At 45.3% G+C, this 24,187-nt stretch overlaps 5 protein-coding genes and 1 non-coding gene across 9 annotated transcripts in view; 3 read left to right on the top strand and 3 right to left on the bottom strand.

Moving 5' to 3' along the window:
• LOC117890770 (proteasome subunit alpha type-5) overlaps positions 1-22,578 on the bottom strand; it is a 36,038-nt gene extending 13,460 nt beyond the window's left edge. The window contains exons 1-3 of the mRNA XM_034795841.1: positions 22,564-22,578; positions 22,349-22,351; positions 17,710-17,717 (exon numbers count right to left, since the gene is read on the bottom strand). The gene's annotated coding sequence lies outside the window, so the exon portion shown is untranslated. The remainder of the gene's footprint in view (positions 1-17,709; positions 17,718-22,348; positions 22,352-22,563) is intronic.
• On the top strand, positions 443-2,166 carry LOC117890757 (skin secretory protein xP2). The gene is made up of 4 exons (XM_034795818.1): positions 443-551; positions 617-871; positions 942-1,421; positions 1,503-2,166. Exons 1-4 carry the CDS (start codon positions 543-545, stop codon positions 1,776-1,778), a joined length of 1,020 nt encoding a protein of 339 aa, XP_034651709.1. The 5' UTR covers positions 443-542; the 3' UTR covers positions 1,779-2,166.
• LOC117890793 (RING-box protein 2) lies at positions 3,647-24,123 on the top strand. 2 transcript variants are annotated; one of them, XM_034795868.1, is made up of 2 exons: positions 3,647-3,890; positions 23,837-24,123. In XM_034795868.1, the coding sequence occupies exons 1-2, from the start codon at positions 3,722-3,724 to the stop codon at positions 24,016-24,018; spliced, it is 351 nt and encodes a 116-aa protein (XP_034651759.1). In that variant the 5' UTR covers positions 3,647-3,721; the 3' UTR covers positions 24,019-24,123. The 2 variants fall into 2 exon arrangements, with proteins under 2 accessions (XP_034651759.1, XP_034651760.1); XM_034795869.1 differs by lacking the exon at positions 23,837-24,123 and adding an exon at positions 4,296-4,501.
• Positions 5,069-12,990, bottom strand: LOC117890702 (facilitated trehalose transporter Tret1). 3 transcript variants are annotated; one of them, XM_034795716.1, is made up of 8 exons: positions 12,901-12,990; positions 10,137-10,384; positions 8,676-9,622; positions 8,207-8,357; positions 6,927-7,052; positions 6,068-6,853; positions 5,718-6,003; positions 5,458-5,645 (listed from the first exon to the last, which is right to left on the bottom strand). In XM_034795716.1, exons 2-8 carry the CDS (start codon positions 10,239-10,241, stop codon positions 5,458-5,460), a joined length of 2,589 nt encoding a protein of 862 aa, XP_034651607.1. In that variant the 5' UTR covers positions 10,242-10,384; positions 12,901-12,990. The 3 variants fall into 3 exon arrangements, with proteins under 3 accessions (XP_034651608.1, XP_034651607.1, XP_034651609.1); XM_034795717.1 differs by lacking the exon at positions 12,901-12,990 and having other exon boundaries at positions 5,069-5,645; positions 10,137-10,241; XM_034795718.1 differs by lacking the exons at positions 8,207-8,357; positions 8,676-9,622; positions 10,137-10,384; positions 12,901-12,990 and adding an exon at positions 7,126-7,376.
• Trnam-cau lies at positions 17,603-17,675 on the top strand. The gene has a single exon. It is a non-coding gene; the product is annotated as a tRNA-Met (tRNA).
• On the bottom strand, positions 21,502-22,204 carry LOC117890779. The gene is made up of 3 exons (XM_034795850.1): positions 22,102-22,204; positions 21,711-22,046; positions 21,502-21,648 (listed from the first exon to the last, which is right to left on the bottom strand). The coding sequence occupies exons 1-3, from the start codon at positions 22,153-22,155 to the stop codon at positions 21,502-21,504; spliced, it is 537 nt and encodes a 178-aa protein (XP_034651741.1). The 5' UTR covers positions 22,156-22,204.
• Positions 24,124-24,187: the final 64 nt, after the last annotated feature.

Consider the following 24,187-nt stretch of genomic DNA (forward strand, 5'->3'; position numbering starts at 1 on the left):
TGTTGTCTCGTTTCAAAGTAGCCGACACTTCGTATTTGGGTCTCTGTAACAGATCAGATGCATACTTCCTAGCTATTGTTAAATAGAGGATAACGAGTATACCCTGAGCAGCACCCCCTTCTGGTAATATGAGGCTGCAGAGAAGCCTCCTGGCCCCCTAACCCAGCTGCTGTAAGCGAAACCGAAAAACCAAACCCGAAACAAGTTTTCATATAACACCGTTCCCCCAACTAACTTTTCATTACTAAGCCAAAATCCACAACAACAACAGCAGCAACAACAACAACAAAATGTTGCGAATGCGCCTTCGCGCAGCCGCAGTCTCGCGGGGTCTTCGCCCCCCCTTTGAGTCTCAGTGATTGGGTGAATTGCGTTGCGAGATATAGAAAAGCAAAAGACAAGCCAAGCAATTTTTTCGGTGTATAAAAGCCGAGTGCAGCGGTAGAGCGAATCAGTACCAGCTTGGATCTCGTTATTGGTATAACACAGCTAATCGTGGAGTAATTGTTTCCCCCGTGAAACGTCAAATCAACAGCTCAACAATGCGAATGGTAATTTGTGGACCAGGAGCGATGCCGTGACCAAATATATATGTGGATTATCCTTTTCCTTGCAGTTCGTACTTCCTTGTCTCGCCGTGTGCTTGGCATTGGCCCACTGTGCGGCCGTTGAGGAGAAGAAAGCCGAAAGTGGTGGGGCGGATGAGAAGACCGTGGAGAAGCGTGGCCTCTATGGCAGTGAGGGCAGCTACCATCATCACTACCATCAGCCGCAGCATCATCACGAGCACATCAAGACGGTGACCATCGAGAAGAAGGTTCCAGTCCATTATACTGTGACCAAGCATGTGCCCTACACCGTCGAGAAAAAGGTGAGCAATCAGAGTCCCTGAAAGCAGAACACAAAAGTAACATCACACATCCGATCCCAACCATTATTAGATCCCCTATGAGGTTAAGGTCGATGTTCCACAGCCTTATTATGTGGAGAAGAAAGTGCCTGTTCATGTGAAGGAGTACGTTAAGGTGCCCGTGCATGTGCCCAAGCCTTATGAGGTCATCAAGAAGATCCCGTATGAGGTGAAGGTGCCTGTGGATAAGCCCTACGAGGTGAAGATTCATGTGCCACAGCCGTACGAGGTGATCAAGAAGATCCCATATGAGGTGAAGGTGCCCGTGCCACAGCCCTACGAAGTGATCAAGAAGGTGCCACATGAGGTTAAGATCGAAGTGCCCGTGCCCAAGCCCTATGAAGTCATCAAGAAGGTGCCCTATGAAGTGAAATACGAGGTGGAGAAGCCCTACGATGTGGAGGTGGAGAAACCCTACGATGTTGAAGTCGAGAAGCCATACAAGGTGGTCGTGGAGCAGAAGGTACCCTACGAGGTGAAGGTGCCCGTCGACAAACCCTACAAAGTTGAGGTAAGAATTGCAGCTGCCCACAGGAAAACTGTTTCAAATGTAACTTCACTAATTTTCTTTGTGTAATCGTTTCGCCTGCAGGTTGAGAAACCATATCCAGTCCATGTGAAGGTGCCTGTGCCACAGCCCTATACCGTGGAGAAGAAGGTTCACTACACCGTCGAGAAGCCCGTACCGTATGAGGTGAAGGTGCCCATCGAGAAGCCAATTCCCGTCTACAGCGAGGTGAAGGTGCCCATCCACAGGGAGATTCCGGTGCCACACAAATACCACGTGGAAGTGCCAATCTTCAAGCATCACGAGGATCATCATCAGAGCCAGCACGAGTACGGACACGGACACGGACACGGCTACTAGAGCCCCAGTGCCAGCACAGAACGCGAGCACAAGAAGAAGAGGCAGTAAACGAACAAGAGAAGAAAGAGGAGAACGAGAACGAGAAGCAAGCGAAGACACTAACAGCGAGTCTTCCATCATGAATCCACGAGGCAACGTTGAGCTGGACGTTGAACGGGTGACACGAGAAGGAGGAGCAGACAGAGCAGAAGAAGGAGGAGAGCTGAAGCGAGTAGCGGGTGAGAGGACAAACTGACCAGCTACTCGGATTAAGATCTGGTGGGGAGTGGGACCAAACTGGTTCGCTCTCCCCACATCAGTTGTAAGCCAAATGTGTTAGTACTTTTATCATTGTATTAGGCCAACTACAATTTCTTATTTCTTATTTAAATTATAAGCTAAAGAAACACTCCAAAAGCCAAAGGGGAATTAATTATTGGTGGGGTCTTGCCTGGGGGAGGCAGGCAGGCAGTGAAAGTGAAAATTACCAGCCGAACACCCCACACGAAACGAAACGAAACGTGATGGTACGAGTAATGGTAACAACAGGCAGCGAAATGGAAATGAAAATGAAAAATGAAAGAAAAACCTGTTGCTGTTGTGCAATTCCTCTGCTGCCGCGTTGCTGCTGTGTGTATTCTTTGGCCAGTCCATTATGCAAGGAGCGATTTGCTGGCGGGATTGCATCATCGAGCTGCCAAATTAATTGCAGGAAACGCTCGCCTCAATGTAACCAAAACCCCATGAGCCGCAGCCAGAGCTGTCATAATGTAAAAGAAAAGATGAACACGATTCATAGATTGCCAACAAATTTACGGCTTGGCTTGGCTTTGCTTCGGTTGCAATTGAAGCGGAATAAGCTACGAAAACACTTGAAGCAGGTACATAATGGCCCCATTTTGTGGCCAATAATCGTAGCGTGGTGTCGTGTCCGTCGCTTGGCTAGCGCCAAATTGCTTTGCATTTCGAAATGCATTGCATTTATTGCGCTTGTCAAGTGCGTGCAATTACAATTGCAGTCAAAAGACACACATTAAGGTGTAATAATTATCTGTATGCGTTTAATTGTGCGCCCACATAAAATCGCATTAACAGTGGCCATTACATACAAGAGATGCAGAGCTGTTAAGCGCTACATCGATCTGGCAGCGCTACACAGTGCCTTTGTCGCTAGCCGAAGCATACTCTCAGGCAGGCTACGGATTTTACAGTAAACTGTAAACTAATTCTCAAAGCCAGGTTGGTAAGCAACATTTTGTACCCTTGGAGGGATGGATATACTCGAATTTAAGACATTTTGGATATCTTTTACTACAATCAATGCAATAACAAGTCAATCTGTGTTGGAGATTTATCTCAACGAAATTTTGCAGATTATAGATTTCGAGAATGCATCTAGATCGTTATATAAAAACATGTCAGTCTAAGATAAAGTCATTATTAATGTTTGGGAGGAGTTTTGAAAATTATATTTTAATATTAATTTATGTTAATAGGGTATCCAAATGCACATACTATACCTACCGGTTGATAAGCAGCAAATTGTCAAATAAGTAGCAAACCATTCCAGCTCACATAACGTTTCATGCAATTTTTGTTGGTTGACCATTTTAGTTCTAAACTTAACTGGCAAAACATTCCAAAAACAGGGAGTCGCGGTAACTAGCCAATCTTGTGGAGAATTGATTGATAAATCGGATAAAATTATAGTTTTAGCGCTGAGACTCCTAACTAGCTAGTAATATCAAATAGAACATCAAAATCGGAAAAATGATTTTAGATTCACGGTATATTTTACGGGATATTTTGAAAATGAAAAAGAACATCTCGGTATATTTTCGAGGCCCTCACGATATATTGTATCGATAATTTAATCGATAATTCCGCGGTCACACTGCTGTTGTGTTTACAATTTACAATTTATTAATTTTCAATAAATAACAATTAACCACAAGTCAATTGACATGCCCAACATGGCCGACGACCCAGAGAGCTCTATGGACCGACCCACAGATGACAGCGAATCCAGTAAACCGGAGAATATGTTCACCCTAAAGAAATGGAACGCGGTGGCTATGTGGAGCTGGGACGTGGAGTGCGATATATGTGCAATTTGCCGTGTTCAAGTAATGGGTGAGTAAATGCATTTAAATTGGGCACTAAATATACCCTCAAACAACTTGATAAGTTGGCCACATTTGCTGTTAAATTAAAGCGTTGAGCGAAAAGTGCAGGTTCGATTGAAACACCAAAAACAAAGGGCAGCAAAGAGACAAAGAGAAAGGAAGAGCAGAGCTGCAGCTCCAGCAATGAGTAACAACAGAGAACTCGAAGCTAATAATATCTGGGATCCACTTTATATGATTCTGCAGCTGTGGCTCCATGCTTCCGTCCCATTGTACCGCATTGTAGTTGGCCCTCAACCTTGACTCTACTCCTGGACAGATATCTAGATAGCATCAGGATATGTATAATATTTAGTTATATTATCAACTTCCATACTTTATACATTGTGTAATCCATCGTTGACGATTGTAGAACAAATCCATTGTGCGTGACTGCTCCAATTGCAACCAGTTCAATCCAGGCAAATCAAACAACAGATTACACAGGCAATCGCAGATTGTTGGGTGGTGGGGGATTACAAATAGATGCAACAATTTCTAGATCTGTCTAGTGGCAGTCAGGCATCGGGCGAATGCACCGCTTGCCATCTAACATCTGCTAATGGGAATCCGATAAGGAGGCCCGTGTAATGCTGCTGCCCCTCCATCTTATCTGCATCTCTACGCTGAGCGTCAGCCGACCAAATGTCGGTGTTTGTCTATAAAAAATATCAAATGAAAATTGTCAATTATACAATACAAAACGCTGTTGCCAGTGCCACTGGATCTGGACTGTACGAGGGCGAGACGGGACGGGAAGGGGCGTAAATGCGTTTCTATTTTTGTAGCGAATTTTCATGTGCATTTGGAATGGCCATCCGTCTGTATTTAGCCTTAGCCGCTACCCAATGAAACTCACGTATTTTGAGGCGCTGACATTGTTTCCAACTGTTAACTGTGCACCCTGAAGGTCGTATGTAAAATATTTGCTCATTCATTTTTGACCCAGAGAGAGGGGCGTGACTGCTTGGATATGGGAAATTCCAGCAGCAGCAGCTGGAGAAAATTCACTTAAATATGTTTTGATTGTATTTTTGTTGTTTTAAATTAGTTTACACTTAGGACTTAGGTATAGCATACAATTATATATTCGATATAGCCAATTGGTGTATTTCTTTCGATGGAGATTGTTGCGGGGATTCTAGATTTAGAATTAGTTCTACGTTTTTATGTCATTTTTGTTTGTACACCGATAAGTTATGCATGAACAAATAAACTAATGGCTAAAACTCATCATAATTTACATACATTTACATACATTACATAATAAAACTATGCACTTAGTGGCTATAAATAATAGTAACGAATTATGTGTGTAGAAAGGAAATTGTTTTGCTAAGCATTAAACGATAGCTAGGACTAACAATATCAGGCCCAAGTCCAAGTACTCCTCCTGCGGCCAGGCTTCTCCTTCTACCCTTCCAATTTGCGCTGTTACACAACTTAAGCACTAAAGGCACTAGTCTAATATTTGGTTTGATCGCATTTAGATCCTTGATTATGGCCATGGACTCTCGACTCCAACGTGTGTTTATCTACATGTTGAAGGCCAGCGGCTTCATGTTCGCCACCGATGACATGCGCCGCACGCGGCCCATCATCTTGCGCTCGATATCCTCCAGCGTCTTGCCCTGCGTCTCGGGCACATAAAGTATCACAAAGAACAGGCCAATGAAGCAAATGGATCCAAATAGCCAGAAGGCTCCATGTGCGCCCATGAAATCTAAGCAAGAACAAGTCAAAACATTCATTAGCATCCACCTCTAGCACTCGCTCTCTCGCTTGGGTTGCTCACCAATCATGTCCTGGAACGTCTTGGTCACCACAAAGGTGCAGGACCAGTTGAAGGCGGTGGCCACGGAGGCAGCGGAGCCGCGTATCTTCGACGGCAAAATCTCGCCCATCATCAGCCAGGGGATGGGACCGAAGCCCAGCGAGAAGCCAAGAATGTAGATGACAAAACAACTCAGTGGCAGCCAGCCGAGGTGGCTGACATCCGGTCCATGGGCCTTGCAGTAGAAGAAGCCGCCGAGCACAAACAGCGTGATGATCATGGCGATGTTGGACACATACAGCAGGATCTGCAGGCAAAAGGAAAGTATCGTCAGGAAACACACTCCAAGCCTTGTCCATTCCGTTACTCACCTTGCGTCCGGCGCGATCAATCAGCAGGGTGGCTATGAAGGTGGCCAGGAAATTGACAACACCCACAATGATGGTGCAGACATTGCCGTCGATGGTCGAGCCGGCGTCCTTGAATATGGACACAGTGTAGAAAATGACCGCATTGATGCCGCTCAACTGCTGGAAGAACATCAGGCCCAGCGAGATGGACAGCGGCTTCAGGTTGTTGCGCTTCAGCAGCTCCAGCATTTTGTTCTGGCTACCCTGACGATCGGCGTCGGCCTGCGAACGCATCAGACCCTTAAGCTCCGGCTCCACATCTGCCTCCTTGCCGCGCAGCCAGGTGAGCGCCTTGCGGGCACGCTCCTCCCGGCCGCGGCTCACAAACCAGCGCGGCGTCTCCGGGATGAGGAACATCAGCACGAGGAACGGCACCGGCAATGCCGCACCCAAAAAGGCCAACATCGACCAGTCCATATATGTCCCTGCCACAAAGCACAACAATATGCCAATATTGCCGAAAGCCGTTGGCAACAGTCCCAGAGTGCCGCGCACCTCCGGCTGCACCGTCTCGCCTAGGTACACGGGCAGCGACAGCGAGGCAATGCCCACACAGAAGCCAGCCAGGAAGCGTCCCGCGAGCACCATGGCCACATTCACGGCACAGGCAATCAGCAGCGAGGAGACAATGAAGGGTATGGCTGTGGCCAGAATGGTGTTGCGTCTGCCCAAATACTCGATGAAGGGTCCGCCAGCAATGCCGCCAGCAAGACCCGCCAAAGGCATGATGCCGCCCACCCAAGAGGCCTGCAAAAGAGGAGAAGAAAAAGGTTTAATTGGGCAAAGAATTACGCTGGGGAAGCGTGGAATTTCTGCTTACCGCTTGTGCTGTGACCTCAAACGATGTGATATTGCCGTTGGTCATCGAAACCAACGCCGGCGATGTGTAGGCGCTGACAAAGCCCACCACAAGGGAGCCCAGGGAGACGCTCAAAGCAGCCAAGACCTGAAATTAAATTGAATTACAAGTTAAACACTTTTATAGATCAATGGAGATTGGAGTTGGATAGGAAATCCACCTGAGAGAATGTGCAAATGGCCTTGGGCTCCTCCACGGGCACGGAGAAGGACACATGAGTGTCCGCACGCATCAAGATCTTCATGATGGCAAAGCTCTATACTTTCTATGCGGATCTATACAACGATCTAATTGAGTTCTGCTGTATGCCACAAGGTTGTGTTTGCGGCTGCCTTTCACTTTAAGCCTTGCACTCCTTGCTGCGAATGCTTTCAGCACGTTTGACCGACGAAACTCAACTGAAACTTGTCATTTTGCAGTTGCAGTTTTGTGAGAATCGAACCGTTTGCCGATCTATTTGTTAGGCTCAGGCACGTACACATGAATGACAAAAACATATAATGTAACTGGCGGTTATGTAGATGCACTTTTGGTGGCTTATCACTTATTGACTGCTGCTGCTGCTGCTGCTGCTGCTTGGTGCTGGCTGCACATCGATTATGCCTACAGGCTTATCACGCTATTTACGAGTGCCAAAACCCATAGAGAGGGAGAGATTGATAAGCAGCATCCACACTCAAAGATGAAGACGCTTGAGTGCCGTGTCTGCGCTTAGCTGGTGTCCGGCAGCGTGCGAGCGAGCTCTGGCGAGGACGAAGCAAAAGTGCAACTGCCGTACACCAGGAGGAAGCCCCTTAGGGGTACAGAGTGCCATTGCATTCGACTCGTATCCAATACCATCCATCAGCTACTTGTATTTTTAGTCCGGCCATAACTAAATGCGTTAATTTCAATTAAAGTGAACGCCAGCAGCAGTAGCAGCAGCAGCAGAAAATTATTATTCAAGGCGTGCGAAAATAGCACTCGACACGCGTGCCCCGCTCTGACCCACAATGTGGGGCCTACGTCTTGGGCCTTAAATTGGCTCAAAGAATGCTTTATGATGGCATTAATGCCCATTCATAATCCATAACTATATCCACAGCCCCGAGGCGGCGCCAACGAGCTTAACGAGCTGACAATAGTCGGTCGCACGTTGCGTCTCGTGGATGGTTGAGACTCTTATATAGATCACCAGTAATAGTAATAGCAATAGGAATAGAGCTAATGGTACACTCTCTTGTAGTCTTTTTGAACCTTACCTGTGTCCATATATAGATGGGATTCGTTGTCGGCCTGTAGACCTCCAGCTTGGGTTTGCCATCTTCGGTTATCTGCCGCACAAAGGGCACTGCATGACGGATGTTCTCGCCCCGCTTGTTCCCCATCTCATCCATCTCGTACAGTCGACGGCTGAAATTGCGTTTCAATGTTGGATTAGAAGGTGACTAAACCGTCATTAAACTATCAAAATACTATTCGTCTTCCACTTGACGCCAGAGACACTTTAATTAAAGCGAAAGGAAAATGCTGCGCATTAAGTTTTTTGCTGCCGAATTTGCTGCTGGATCGGAGACCATTTGGAACTTCTCTCTTAACATTTTGGGATAGTAATTCCGCCTCTGATCTCTCATTGATTTACTGTCTATAATTTCGTGGAACTTTGTATTTTGTCTTGTCGTCGAGCGAACAAATAATCCAGCGATAATGCTTTGACCCCTTGGCACTCACCTTTTGCGGGAATCTGTGCTGATGGAGCGCTGCTGCTGAAAGTGCTGGCGCGAAGTGTGGAAGTCCTCGTCGCTTTCGCTCTCCAAATCCTTGAGGTCGATAATGACTGGCTTGGTGATGTCCTTGGGCCGATGGATGAGGCGCTTGTGCTCGGCGTCGTCGCCCTCCTCGTCGCTGTCGGTGCTGGAGCCCTGTAATACTTTGTCGAGCTTGAAGGTGACACGCGGATCGAGGCTCTGGTGCTTGCGGCCCTGGAACTCGCGTCGCGTCTTGTGGAACTCCTCCTCCGAGGATGACTCCTTCAGCAGGTCCTGCAGGAAGCGCGTGCCCTTGACATCCAGCGAGACGTGCTTCTTGGCCTGGAACTGGCGCCGATTGTCGTTGGCCAGAATGTGCTTCAGGTCCTTCAATATGCCCTTGTGGTCCACGCTGGTGGCCTTCTGCTGCTGGAACCCGATCCGTTTGTCCTCGAAGCTGTCGTCGTCGCTGCTCTCCGCTGCCTGCTTGCTGCTGGCGTTGTTCTTCTCGAAGGACACGCGGGAGCCCTTCAGCGATTGCTTGCTGCGCTGCAGCTCCTCCACGGGCAAGGGCACGCTGCGCTGCTGTCTGTCGCGGTGTTCGCGTATCTCCTGTGACGTGGGTGGTGGGGGCAGCGGTGTCAGCTCCAAGCTGCCGCTGGCACGCACTGGTGTCCGCTGCTGCAGCGCCTGTGTGGGTGGCTCGTTGATGTCGTCGTCCTCGAGCAGGGGCCGAAACGACAACGGTGGTTCGTCCTCAAGCAAACGCAGCTGCTGATGCTGTTGCTGTTGCTGTGGTCTGGGCTGTGGATGCCTATGTGGCGCCGCTTGGGGAAAGAGAAAGGGATCCTCCGGTAGTATTGTGTCCAAACTGGTTGCCGTATTCGATGTGGACAAATTGCTCTCCACACGATGATAGCCCTGATCGTCCTGCAATTTATTCAAGATTGAATTCAAAATTAATCTCTGTTCGCCGCAGACAAGCGCGAATTAATGAATATCGCCAACGGCTTGGCAGCAATTATAACAATCCAACGTCCATGCTCACAGTCCCCCCAACACCAATCAAATCCGCTTCAATCCGATCCGTGCCCAAGAACGTTCACAAAAAATATATTTTTGCGATTATTATGCTGCTGCCGTGCCACAAAAGGTTCAGCTTGGGGTTCAGCCAGCATCCTCCTTATCGGTCATGTGTCTATTCCATGTTGTTCTTTTTTCAGTCTTATTTTTATTATGTTTTAATAGACAATAAATGGAATTTCAGCGATAAAGTTGTAGTGAAAATCGCACTCTTACTGTTAGTTTGAATATCAAATTTTAAACTTTAAACACAAAAAGAAAGTAAAGCTCTACAAGTAAAGTCCATCAAAGTACCATTTGACTTGAGGACACTTTACCAGCCCCCACTTGTCTTGGGGACTACCCCAACATTGGTACTTACACCTGCTCTGGTTAGTTTCTCCTTGAGCTTGCCCATGGCGCTGCTCAGGGGCTGGTGACCGCCACCACCGCCGCCGCCGGCGCCTCTGTTGTCGCGTCCGCTCATCTTATCTGCTGTATGATTGAACTTGAACTAATCGCTCGTCCTTCTCTATGGGGGAGGTCTTCGTGTTTTGGTTTTTGTTTTGTTTTCCTCTTTTGGCTTGGTAAACAGTGTCTGCCTCTGGACTCTATTCCTTTTTGTCTTTGCTGCAATGGAAAAAAAGAATGCAAAATTGAGTTAACTTGTAGGTATGTAAATGGAATGGGTGTGCGCTTATCTGCTAGCAGGTAGCACTAGAACTTAGTACTAGTTGAAGTCACTTTTTACTGTCTGATGTCTGAGCTCTTATCGAATGCAATTTATGTGTTTGCTCTTTGATAGCACCCGGCACCCAGCACCCAGCACACACCCACTTTCCACTTCGCGAGTGTCCTTGGCTATCACGCGTGACCAACATTAACACTGTGGGTCGCAAAAGTATGTTCTCTTTCAAATATATTTTCGCGCATTTGTTGATCTTTTATTTTAATTTCTTTTTGGCAGCCACTGTTAGCGTTTTGGCTTTCTTTGAATTTATTTATGATCTTTTATACTTGGCATGCGGCAAAAAGATAAATATGTGTGTGTGCGTGTGTGTGTACATATTTTTAAAATTTTCCACCCGCTAATTAATGACTGCGCAGAAAAAAAGCGAAATATTTTCATTTGTTTGGTTTTTGTCAAGCATTTTCTTGGCTTTTTTGCCTTCCTTTTTCCTTTTTTTCCTGCGTCATGTGACTGCTGGCAGCGACTGTGTGTGGGCGTCATGACGTCGTCTCTGGACGCTCTTTCGCTCAATCATAACCGTACCCCGCTCACACCCTGCTCTGCCATTGCCTATGCGGAATGTGGGTGGCGCTTTTTTTTAAATTCTGCGCTAATATTAATCGGCGAGTGACATAACGATTAGCAATCTAATGCAGAGTGGGGGCGTGGTGCGGTGGACAAAGTTTGATAAGCAAAGTTCAATTGCAATGATTGCCATTTATGTACAATAAATGTGTGTTCTGTGTGCTTTTTGACTGAAACGCAATTACAAATACAAAATTTGCAGGTCCGAAAATTCCCATTAGCCTTGAAACTATTTCTATCGTGATTATATTTGAGGCTTTGTGAGTGGGGTGTGGTGTGTATGGGTGAATCACTACACATATCTATTTTTCGGGGGCCTAGCTATCTAGACTCTAGTGCGATGTTAAACGATTGATCTGTCCCAACACGAGCCCCCCAAATTATTGCCTCACACTTGCGCGCACACGCTCGAGAAAAGCGTGCTGACGCTCTCTCTCTTAGACCGCGCTCAAAACGAGTCTCTCTTTGTGTGGCTGGGCTTGCTCTCTTACAAAATCGACTCACGTGCCGAATGAACCTGATTCTCTTAAGGCCACACAAACACACACACGCTCAGGTATGAACTGACTGCTCTCATTTGTCAACAGTGCAACGTTGCGATTTTGTTGTTTTTGCATTTGTCATGATCTTTTGGCATTTTATTTTTAAAAAACGTTTTCGTGCTGACAAAATACTCGGTGTATGTAGTACTCAGACTTTTTGCATGAGCTGCGCTGAAATGAACAAAAGACTGCCGACAATTTCCATATTTAGTTGCAGATTATAATTAATTTCGAGTTAATTAGACATCGCCCACACTTGGACTGTGGGACTCTGAGAGACTGAGACTCTGAGACTCGTGCGACTGTGTGACTGAAGGATGATTGTTTGCTTGGGACTTTGTTTTCACTTTTTGCGCGCTTCCGAAATATTTCGTATTTCACCTATCGCTTATATTTATTTCATCTTGCTTTTCGCAAGGAATTTCTAGCATCCCGCCCCCACTGGGTAAGATTTTACATACTCGTACGTACACACACACACACACATGCATATCCACCGCAAAAACTAACGATAAAAACAACTAAATTTGTGGTCTAAATTTAAGAATTTTCGCGGTCGCTATCACCGCCGTATCGCTCGCTCTCTGGCCCGCATCGCTAAACAGTTTTCTCGACATTTCTTCTCAGAAAATTTGCAGTTTTACCCTTGGCAAATCAAATGGCATTTTTCGCGTTGTCTTACAGCATTTTCCTTTTTTTTCTCATTTTCTTTCTTTAGTTTTCGGTTTTGGTTTTTTTTTTTTGTTGCATTGCACAAAGCCAACACACATTACGTAAAGTGGTGGTAGCTGGCGAAATCTATCTGGTACGACGAAGACAAGTGTCGTCCAGTCCAGTCCAGTCCATCCACCGTCGCTGCTGCTGCTGCTTCATTACAAATTTGAAATTGTTCGAACAGTTTAAAGGAACCCTTTCCATCTCTTTCTGGCATTTGACGTAGTATGCAAAAAATGCGCATAAATTTGCAATAAAATCAACGTTTTGCTTGACGCCAGACAGACCAGAGACTTGGTGCTTCTTATTGTTGTAGTTGTATTTTATTTTTCGCTTTTTTTTCTGCATAAATTTCTTGAGAATCGCGACAAGTTTTTAGTTGATAAGGTTACGGGCCGACCGGAACTGGTTGGAGCAGAAATACATGACTAGCTAACAAGAGTTTACACTTTGCGGCATTTCGGTAATTATTTTTAATATTTTAATCGAAATTCAGTCCTCAGTTTGTTGTGGAATTTATAGTTTTCACTGTTTTTATCGTTCAGCTATCGCTCGGGAGAGCGCCTCGTTATTACCTTTTGAACAAACTACTAAATGTATCCACTATTGTGGCACTGAAGTACGAGATTCGAATGCGCAACGCTTATATAGCGCACACCGATTCCGATTCCGCAGAAGCAGCAACAACTCGTTTGAGCTTTTGTGCACAGTGTGTTGTTCCCCAACGGTAAAACAGGCCGCCAGAGAGTCTCTCTCCCGCTCTCTGCCTGCACGTGTGTGAGTGAGCAAGCGGCGAAGCGTTGAAGCGGGAGAGCAGAGCGCTGAAGACTGCAGAGAGTGAGCTGCGGAACGAAGGTCGAAAAGAAGGCATGAATGAATGGGGGTCGCCCGTGTTTTGACTTTGGCACTGCGCCTCGCTCCCCGTCTCGTCTCATCGTTTGTGTGCGTTGGACGAACGCCTCCTAGTTGGAGGTGTATAACTGTTGTTGCTTTTCGGAAGCTGTGTGGGCGATGACGCGTTCGTTTAGCGTAGTAGTAGTGCTAGGACAAGAGAGTGAGAGCCGCCGGCGACCCAGTGGCACCATCAAAAACATGTGTGCCCTACAAGGAATACGAGTCTCTTGGCTATCACATAAGAGGAGATCAATGCAGTTCCCGTGGGTTTCCTATGGGTTCGAGCCAAGAGAGAGATCAGTGCAGTTTCCAAGCGTAACAAATTCCCATTTGAGAATGAAATGCAACATAGGATAAATCCCAGTTCGGTGTGATGAAATTCCGTTAGTTTATATTTTTATTGATTTGTTTTGGCCGCTGTTCAGTTATGGTTATGCATGGCATGGTCCACACTGGATGCTGTGTGTGAGTGCCTGCCTATCAATTGATTTTTATTTACACACATATTTTCAATTGAATATTATTAAGTTGACTTTGAGGCGCGTGCAAATTTGTGGAAGCCTTGAGGAGCATTTCATTTGTTCCTTTGCTGATTTCCAATTTCAATTTATTTTCGGGGGCCTGACGCAATGATGATGGATGATGGAAAAGCATAAGAAAAATTAATAATAGTATATTGTGTACAAGTGCGCCTCACACACAGTCTCCGATATTAGTTTAATTGCCTTATTTATTTCGCTTTAAATGCCAAACGCGCCCCCAAAAGCGGGGGCTCGTCTTCCCCTATGTATTTCATAACGTGGCATAAACATTGCCGCCCAATGAGATCGCAACAATTCCAAGTACCAGTGAGTTTATTTGTAGATACAGATATGAATAACGCAAGCAGACAGGCGCCAGTCAGCGATATAAACAAGTTTCCATGACTGATCGGATCTTTTACTGATGAAATTTGACTAAAGTTAAAAAAGCGAACCTTTTCGCTACCTAACCCCTGAGATTTGCTTTACGCCCAGAGAGAGGGTTTCAGTGCTGCTTATACCCCCCAGGGATCTGCGCCCCTGTCCTTGGTGGGGAGCGAACAATTATCGCAAAGTTTTTAATCACGATTCTGCGAAGCATGCGTTCAGTGTTTGCCCTCGACTCTCGGCGCAGATTTGATCGAATGTGTGTTTGGCGTGACATGACTCAAGGCTCCCCCCGCCAGAAGTCGAGGAAAAGTAAAAACAAAGCCTCAACAGTTTGATAGATTTTTTGGTGGTCTTAGGTTTGTTTTTGGAGTAGGCTAATGGTGGAAAAAACGCTTTCAGTTCGAAACTTGATTGACAGCAGAAACTGAGCTTAACAGAGAAAGAGAGAGGGAAGAGAGAGAGAGAAACGTGAAATCGTAGTGGCGTAAAATGTGCAAAAAAAGAAGTGCAATGAACCCTCTTGAAACAATGCAGAAATCCCTGGAGGAGGCAACAATGCCGTACTGGAGGAAGGGCATGTGGTGGTGCTGCCCTTCCAGAGATTATTCAACTGTGGAAAATGGTGAATCAAAGCAAATCCCCACCTACCTACTATCTAAAACTAGATAGCAATATCAGTTCTGTTCCACACACACTCACATGACGTAACGAGCATAGAGCTTTCTCGTAATTACTGTACCTCCCTCTTAGATCGCTGCCAAAGCAGTCGCTCACTCGAACACTTCCTCTTTGGCTATTTTTAGAGCGTGGCACAGCCAAAAACAGAAGAGCAGACACCACGATCGTAAGCAAAAAAAAAAACAACAGCAAAAAAGTAAATGGCAAAGAGACGAGCCCCCAGCAGCAGCTCCACGAACCCAGAAGAGAGTCGTTCGTAGGCCGTTTGTTGGTCGCTTGACAACAGCGCGGAAGAGCGACAGAGGAAAGAAGAGAGAACATGACGCTCCCCCTTGCAGCAAGCAAAAAGTGCACGGTGCACTTTTACAAGATGGAAGCATTCCCGAATATCGAGTTGTTCGTTTTTATCCATAAGACAGCAGCTGCTGATGCATCCGACCAGCCTATGGGGCAGAGTCGAAGCTGAAGCCTGCGCAGGCGCACGTATTGGGTCGTGTGGTATAATTTGCTGATGCAATTGCTCACTTATTGCGTCAGACAAAGATCTCTTTTTCCATCCTCTGCGCTGTTCGTGGGCCAGAGCACACACATAAATATTGGCTTGCGTGTGCGTAAAAATTTTCCATGCGCTAATTAAAGAACTCCCTGCCCGGCAGTCCTTTCGCACTGCGACCAAATTGAAATAAATTACGAAAATCCATTAAAAGGTTATTTATCTAATTGGTGTTGGAGTCACATCACATCAATACGCCAAACGACGCGAATTTATTCCGTTTCTCTCTCATCACAGAGTTCCTCTCTCTGCTTCCCGCACACTGTGACGCGGTGGCTCTCGTGATCTGTTTTACGCTCTCTTGCTCTTTGCTCTCTCTTTTTGCCAAAATGCTAAAATTAGCATACAGACGAAGTGTTATAAAATGAATAAGAACAAGTATCAAGAGAAAATAGCATTTAAATTAAATACAAAAAATAAAATTAAGCATGTGATGAGGTGGAATAACCCTTCTCGCTCCGCCTCTCTGTCTGCCTTAGTCTCTCATCACGCGCCCACAGAAAAGTACATACATACATATGTACATATACAGGCATTATAGCCAAACGTACATACATACATATGTATACATATATGTATACAGATATTCATATGTAGTGAACTGATGACGTTGTTGCTTTTGGCAAGACCCAGACGAGCCTCCAACTAATACAGCGAAAAGTGCACACGAACACAAACAAGCGCAAGCTTCCACTGTGTACGCCATAAATAGTGAATATTCCCCCACTCACCTACCACCTCCGCGCCAGGGGAAGTTCCACCTCTGAAGAACATTTACAATTTGATTTGCTGATTAGTGGTTTATGACGAACATCGCGATTTGCAGAATTTAGTTGGTGCTTTAATCGATGCACGTCTGTACTTTCAACTTTCCAGTCACTGACCAAATCTGAATTGATCGCTGCCCCCAGCCGAAAACGTTTTAACTTTGGGAAAGGGTAAAATGATTTAAAGAAGACTTTTGCAACACTAGAAGGCTCAGCTAAAGAGAATCCAATCAGAAAATGAAGCAAACAAAGCACATGAAAATGGAATAGGAGGAATCCAACTGCAAGTGTATCTAAAAATTCGGCTCAATACAATATTATTTTCTTGTCTCTTTTTTTGCCAAGTAATCATTAGAATTTGACTTTTGCTTTCTATTTATATATACATATGTACATACATATACTGTACATATATTGCTGTTGCTTTTGTTGCTGCTGTTGAGGTGGATAATTTTCAATGGGAGGTGCTTGCTTACCTAGTACAACAGCAAACACGTGTGCAGATGAGAGCTGCTTTTGCTGTATTATATTCAGAGTAAAAGAAACGGAGAGAGATAGAGAGAGATAGAGAGAGAGAGAGACCGAGGGAGACAATGAAATGTGTGTGCGAGTGTGCGTGCGCGATTGTCTGCCTACAGTCGTGTGCATTGTACAGGTAAACGCAATTATGGCTAAATGGCAAACCAGTGCCCTTCATTCAAGGTCACGCCAACTTCCCGCCGTCGATCAGCGAAGCTTTGCAAAGTTTCTGACGTTAATACAAGCTAAAACTCTACGTAGAGTGCCGGCTAACATTGACTAATTAGTCATAGCCACTACGTGTGTGTGTATGAATAGATTAAAATACTTGAACACGGTATCTATCAGGTTTTGGAAGCTTCAATTGATTACGAGCAAGACGAGACGTGTATTTTTAAACGGCTTCATGAATATGCACATTCCAGAAATGGTTAAAAAAAGAATTCGATAGATGGGGGCATGTATTAGGTCAGATTTGGTCAGAGTTGTATAACCGTCTGGTAGTCTGTATTTTAATTAGCATACCACTGTGAAAGCACCACGAGCTGGTCTCCCTCTTTCTCTCTCTCTCTCTCTGTATAATCGTATAACTAAATATCCAACTAAAGTAAACCCATTATAATCCTTTGGTTCTTCACTTCGCAGTTAAGAAAAAAAAACGTTGTGTGTGACAACATTCCAAAACGCAATTCCAATTACTCAAATTAAACAGTCTCGAATGCAACCTTTTGTTTTACAATTAATGCACAAATATTGAACGAATATGCGAGAAATAATATTATTCCACAGCCTTGATTTACGTGCAAAAATGTTCGGTGAAGGGCAAGTAATTTCGATATCATATCGTTGTTCTGTACAACAACAAAAGTCCATGCGAAATGCAGTTACAGTCCCTGGCACAGCCACACGCCACGTGGCATACTCAAGTAGACAGTCGGCCAACGCTAAGAACATAGCCTCGGTGGCGCAGTTGGCAGCGCGTAAGTCTCATAATCTTAAGGTCGTGAGTTCGAGCCTCACCCGGGGCATGTAACTTTTTTTCATTTTTTTCTCTTAAAAAACTTTTCTTTCTCTTTATTTGGATATTATAAATTTAATTACTTTAATATTCACTAATTACTAGGCTCTGAACGCTTGTAGAATTTAGTATTAACGTAGTATTTAGTATGCAGTTCCAATAAATCTTTCATAGAAGTTTATAACATTTTAAAGTACAGAACCCCAAAACCCCTAAAAACAGCAAACAGGCAATGCCGTAAATTGTAAAATAAAATTACTCTGTCGTGCGGACAGGGATTATGACGAGTATTACGATTACAAAAGGCAGGCAGCCAGTTAGAGTTGCAGTTAACTAGGCAATTACACGTCCATTACGAGTGACATTAACTTTCAGATGCCAGATGGAAAGCCACCTTCCAGCTAGCAACGAGACAAAGTAAATAAATCCAGCCACCAGACAGTGCAATGTTCAGGGCAGGTGCAAGTGCAGTCTCAACGCCACCAAGATATGTGGATGGGAGATTTTGGACTGTTTACCCACGGCCATGCCGAATGAATGTCACGCGGTCGATCTGGGATTTGAGAGAAAATTATAATATAATTATTCGTACAATATATGGCCATAGGTCGGACTAAAATCTTACATTTGAGTGTCTTTCATTTCGAATGAAAAACACGATACTACCCGTGTAGCATCCCAAATTTGAAGTCCCAATTTCACGGAATTACAACGGACACCTCCTGTATGTGGCAGCATATCTGCTGATTCTTTCATATGACACCCAGCCTTATGTAAAGCGTGCCAAAAAACTGTTCCAAGGCCAGCACGTTGGGGATCTAGGGAACGGAATTGAGGTCTCTGGATCTTATTTTACGACCAACAAACAAAAAGAAAAGACCAGAAAGCGAATAAGGATAAAAACGTAAGAGCTTTCGCTACCCAAGACGCGAGACAATGCACTCGCATGTGATCTTACCCCCAGGAGGTGGAGGCGCCTGTGCGCAGATTCTATATTTAAGACAAATGGAAAATTTTATGGAAATGTACCAGACCAGTCCAGACCACTGACACGCACACCACAGAATTCCATGGGGGACAGAGTCCAAATGCAGGGTGCAAACATTTAAAAAATTACTAAAAAAAAAAGACAAGAAAAAAAGCATTTCAAGCAATCACAAAATTTTCCGTTCACTTTGTGGGGCGCCTCCACTGTCATGGAGCTACATATGTTTGTCGCTGTCGCCGCAACGGCCACATGATTCACTCTCTTCGTCTCTCTGCCGGTTCCCATCGATTCTGGCATTCAATGTGTGAGCCCCATACTGCAAATATTTCAAGTTTGCACAGTATTCCCCCCGCCTGTGCCTCTCCCTCTTCGTTCGCTGATCTTCGCACATGAAGTCGCTCTCGGTCTCTGCCTTGGTCTCTGGTGGATCGTGTATGATGCAGGGTTCTACCACTTGCCAGCCCAAAAGTGCATAGGTGTGTGTGTGTGTGTCGTTCGTTATCTGCGCCATTTTACAGCGAACGTTGCAGAAATGTTCTCGAGATCTGTCGCCCCCACGTGATGCAGATGCGGCCAAGTTGGTCACTGGGTTAGCTGCACTTGGACCACCTTGAAATATATTGAGAATAATTTGATGAGGGATTGGTGGAAAGGTTTTCATTTCTAGATCCAAATCCTAGATTATTCTCAAATATCTGATCACTCACTTGTTGGATGATCTCTCATACATGCGAAGTAGTTCCATTGTAATGGATTTCCATTGTACTATCCCATAATCTATAGCTTGTTAATTGGTTCCAACTCCTTGCGCCGAGCGTCCCTTGTGTAGGGAGCGTGATGTTAACAGTTGCCCACTAACATTCACACCTCAATCTTGGTCACATGTGTGACTTTCCACAGAAATGCGCTGTCAAGTGATCTGTGAAAAAAGTCGCACAAAAATCTCCTTCACTGTAAAAATTTCCACCATCAGAGTATATTTCCATGCAGCGCTGCCGATGCAGACTCACCTCACCCCACACAAATGCACCTTGAATGCACAGACACCAAACAAAAAGAGAGATCTCTCAATCTGTCGCGCTCTTGTTCTCTTTTCCTCTCTCTCCACTTTCTGCCTGAGGCTGGGGATGCATGCACTTAAGAGAGCGCAGCGCCCGCTTAGCGCAGCAGCAGCAGCAGCGAGAAAGAGAGCAGAGCGCAGCTGGTTTTAGGGGGCACGTTCGCTTTGCTGTTTGTTGGCGCCTGTTGGCGGCTGCTGGGGCGACAAGCCCCCGTGTGTGACGTCACGTAAGCGAGACCGTTACAGCCGAACAGAAAACGAGTTGTGTGCAGGAGAGCGGGCGACGGCAGATAAGTAACCAGAACGAATCGTGCAACGTGATACGTGAAACGAAGCACTGCCCACAGAGCATTCCAAGAAAACATGCGACACAGTGGGGGCTTAAGGGGGGCGGTTGAATCGATAGATAAGAGACATGTTATCGTCCCGATAAAATAGTCATTGGGGTGTCGTTGGGCGCGAGAATGTGCTGGTCACATGTGCGAGATCTGGCGAGAACTTGCGAGGCTATATTTAGCTCCCGATCCCAGACAGACATCCGTTGCAGCCGCTAACCTTGAACTTGCATAACAGCAGGGGTGGGGCACAGACGGTGAGGCACGACATTTGCATACACCGCGCCAGACTCGATTAGCTGCGATTCCCCCAGCCACAGATCTCCATCGATAGACCGCCGTCCGGTCTGGTCAGGTGCAGCAAACTGGAATTTTAATGGCCACAACTGTCGGAATGTATCGGCCGACTTGTAGCCATTTCATTGAACAAAATCAAATACAATCTCTCGCCGCCCGTCGAACAGGTTTACCCCAGACAGTCGGCCTTCAGGGGCGCTGCATTTCAAGAGATCGGCAGACGGAGACTTTACTGGAAATAGCATAAAGAATATATGAAAATGATCCTGTTGAATGATATTTGAATCAGACTTTTGGTGGGGGCATTTGTCAGCTATGTGATTGTGTAATGCCCCGTCTGGATAGTCCCTGAAACTGGGGCTTGCTGTGTGTTGAACCGCGTCATTGTCACGTTTCGTTTGTCTGTGATTCGTGTGATCTGACACTAAACATTTTGTACTTAAACCGTTTGCTGCTCAACTATCGTCTGGCTGTCGCTTTGCATACATCTGCATAACTCTTCTACTATATAATATACATATAAATACGCATTGCCAAGACACACCCCCTGGAGGCAGGCCCTACAACTACAAGCTGAACGATCGCAATTGGCAAAGAGTCGAATGAATAAATCAATTCGAAGATTTCCAACGACGCAGTAGAGATTCTTTCCCTGTCTCTACTGTGGGATTATTTGTTATGATTCATTTTTGTATAAATATTTAAATGAAAGATTTATATAAATAAATAGCTATAAAAACTAAAAAATGAAGGATATTTTGTTTAGGGTATTTGCCCAAATTGTTCCACTGTTCCTGGGACAGGCCCACTCAACAACGAGCCCTCTAAAAAATATTCCATCGCCGAGCCAACTAGACGATCGTAATTATTGTTTATTGACTTGATTGACTTCCACATTGCCGCACATTTATAACTAAATAGGGAAGCAAAACAAATCGATGAACAAAACTGGCAGAGCAGACACCCATAAATAAATACTGTAGGGAAATTGGAAATATGTAGCTATGATATTTGATTGAACGAAATGTTTTCTCTAGATTAATGTAGAAATTTCTCGAACATTTTCCCTTGCGCAATTCATATTTCCCAGCACAGGTACACAAACCCATTAATAAGTACACGAGACACTGAAAACATGTGTTTATTATGAACATTTTCAGTCGGTCTTCTCGAAAAACACTTGTGTCAATGTGCGTGGTATGCCGTATGCGTAAAAGGTGAAATCCAAACGGTAGACCCCCGCAGGGAATGGCACATTTATTAACGCTGGATCCAGGGCAAACTTCTCCACCGTCATGTGGTTCTAAATGGGTCAGAGAGACACGAGAATAGTAGCTGCATAACACACACCCAAACAGAACCCACCTCCTTCCAGGGACAGGAGTGATTAAAGTTGCTGTGCTTGCTAATCGCATCGAAGACGAAGCGCTCGAAGGACAGTTCGCGTCTTCTGCCATCCATCAGCTTGCAAAAATCGAAGAGAACGTTGTACATGAAGGGGCGGTAGCCGTCGCGACGCTGGAAGCACTGCAGTCGCGTGGTCAGATTCCGCACGGGCAGCTGCAGCAGGCTGACCTTCAGCGAGAGCTCCACCTGGTTGCGCCGCACCACCTTCAGGCGGCAGTACTCGTATCTGGTGAGGCCCGCCGTTGTGGGTAAGTCCTGGCACTTGACGTTGGTGAACTTCAGCAGGCGTGTCGCCTGTAAGCCACAGAAGAGACTTTAAGCGGCTGAAATCCAGCTGGAACTTACTCACTCTCGTTATTTGGAGCAGGACTGCCAACAATAGTAGCAACAGGTTCGAGCGCATTTTCACGGAATGATTACTGGAGCTTGCTCGACTCAGAGTTAAGCGATCTGCCAGGCGATTTTCAGCTAATTTTGGCTATTAAATATCAATCGAAATATGATTAACCATTTTGGATGCCCTAACGGAGAGTGCTATAAACAATAACAAAAGCTTTGATGCTTGCTGTGTAAAGTGTAGCTAGAAATCGGAATACAAACTTCCACTCCAATAATGAATCATATTTATAAATCCCAAATGAACGACGCAATTAGGTGCCATTTTCTGTAACCCCATTCAATGGCCCATCCCAACCGATCCCATCACAAATTACCGCCCACATAAGCAATAATTTATCGAAAGAACGCATTTAAGCCTCGCTTAGAGCCCTGCTCCTACTCCCACCCCACCCCATCCCGAACGGCTATTGACTTCGTTGACAAAAAGTGCATCGAAATTCTTGGAAATATGTTAACAATTTCCTGTTGTCGTTCGGTTTTCAATTACAACTATGAAAAGAAATACAAAATTAAGTAAAAACATGAATCAGGGAAATCGAATGGTAATTTTTCACACCACAAAACATAATTCTTTGACTCATCGAAGCGGTCACATTTCCCTTGTACTTATGGATGTACATACATTTCCCTGATACACAAGCGGGGTATATGGACATCGCATTTACATAAATATATTTGAATGCCCAACAACGATTAAAATTCGTTAATAAAATTCAAAAAAATTCCCAAAACGATTCGATTTACCCTAAAAACATTTGCAAAACAAATCCGAGTAGCGGGTGTCTGCTGGTCGACTCCCTGTCCGGCTATAGCACTATTCTTTCTGCCCCAGTCAGCAGCATTCAACGATGCAACGGCAGCCACAGCGGCGTATACTCGATGCCTCACTTCATGTAGAACGACGATGACGACGACGCATTTAGCTGGATTGGATTGGATTGTACATTTTCTGCCAACGCGCTCATATTTCGAAATGTGAACACCAACACCTGCACCAGCAGCAGGTCTTCTCAAGCGGCTCAGGTGATGACCGATCCACACACACACACACACACAGACGCAATGATTGAACCATTTTTGCATTGACTTGGCGAAATATTGGAGCGCTTCTGAGAAACCGTTTTTTGGGCAGTGAAAACCGATGCGTTCCCAAATTTGGGCCGCTGAGTCAGTGACCTCTCCCACGAAACCCACCCAAAAAACGGGGTAAAGGCTCGCTTCCCCTTGGGTTGAGTGAATTTATGATTTTCATTGCACATTTTGTTGAATGAAAGTACTGGCAGTTTCTGGTGTGAATATTTTCTGAATGAAGCGCGTTGCAGGCGGAACCGTGCACATATCAAATGACTGCCATTTGAGGTGATTTTCGATATTAACATGAATTATGATAAGCCCCATGCTGTTGCCCTTGCATAACGAAGTTAACACTCTATAAATACGTAGACATTCTGCAAATAGAAAGGGCTTGTGCATCATAATGTGATTGAGGGAAGCGGTTGCTGCTTGCGTCATGGGCAAAGATCGAGCCGGCATTCGGCTAATTGTCGCTCAATGCCGCTGGTGGCGTATTTGGCGCGGCTCTGGCATTGCCAAGTGCCAAGTGCACTTCAAGATCAGTCCACACCCGTACTCTTCATTGTCGTCAATTGCTAACGAATCTGTTCTCTTCCTTTACTCTCTTGCAGATTCGTGTCTGCGCTGCCAGGCGGACAACAAGCGAGATGTTATGGGACGCCAGGATTGTGTGGTGGTTTGGGGCGAATGCAACCACTCGTTCCACCATTGCTGCATGTCGCTGTGGGTCAAGCAGAACAACCGGTGTCCGCTCTGCCAGCAGGAGTGGTCCATTCAGCGCATGGGGAAGTAAATCACATTGATATTCCACTCGATCCATTAGCACTTAATTAAGTTTATGTAAAAGTCTGCTACTGTCTAAAAAATATATACAAATAAAGCGAATATGTAAAAAGTAGAAATGAAAACCATTCAAAAGATGCGTTTCTTCAGTTACAGCCAAAACAGATGTTTTCTGGCAG

Source organism: Drosophila subobscura, chromosome E, assembly GCF_008121235.1.
Source record: "Drosophila subobscura isolate 14011-0131.10 chromosome E, UCBerk_Dsub_1.0, whole genome shotgun sequence".
NCBI lineage: Eukaryota > Metazoa > Arthropoda > Insecta > Diptera > Drosophilidae > Drosophila > Drosophila subobscura.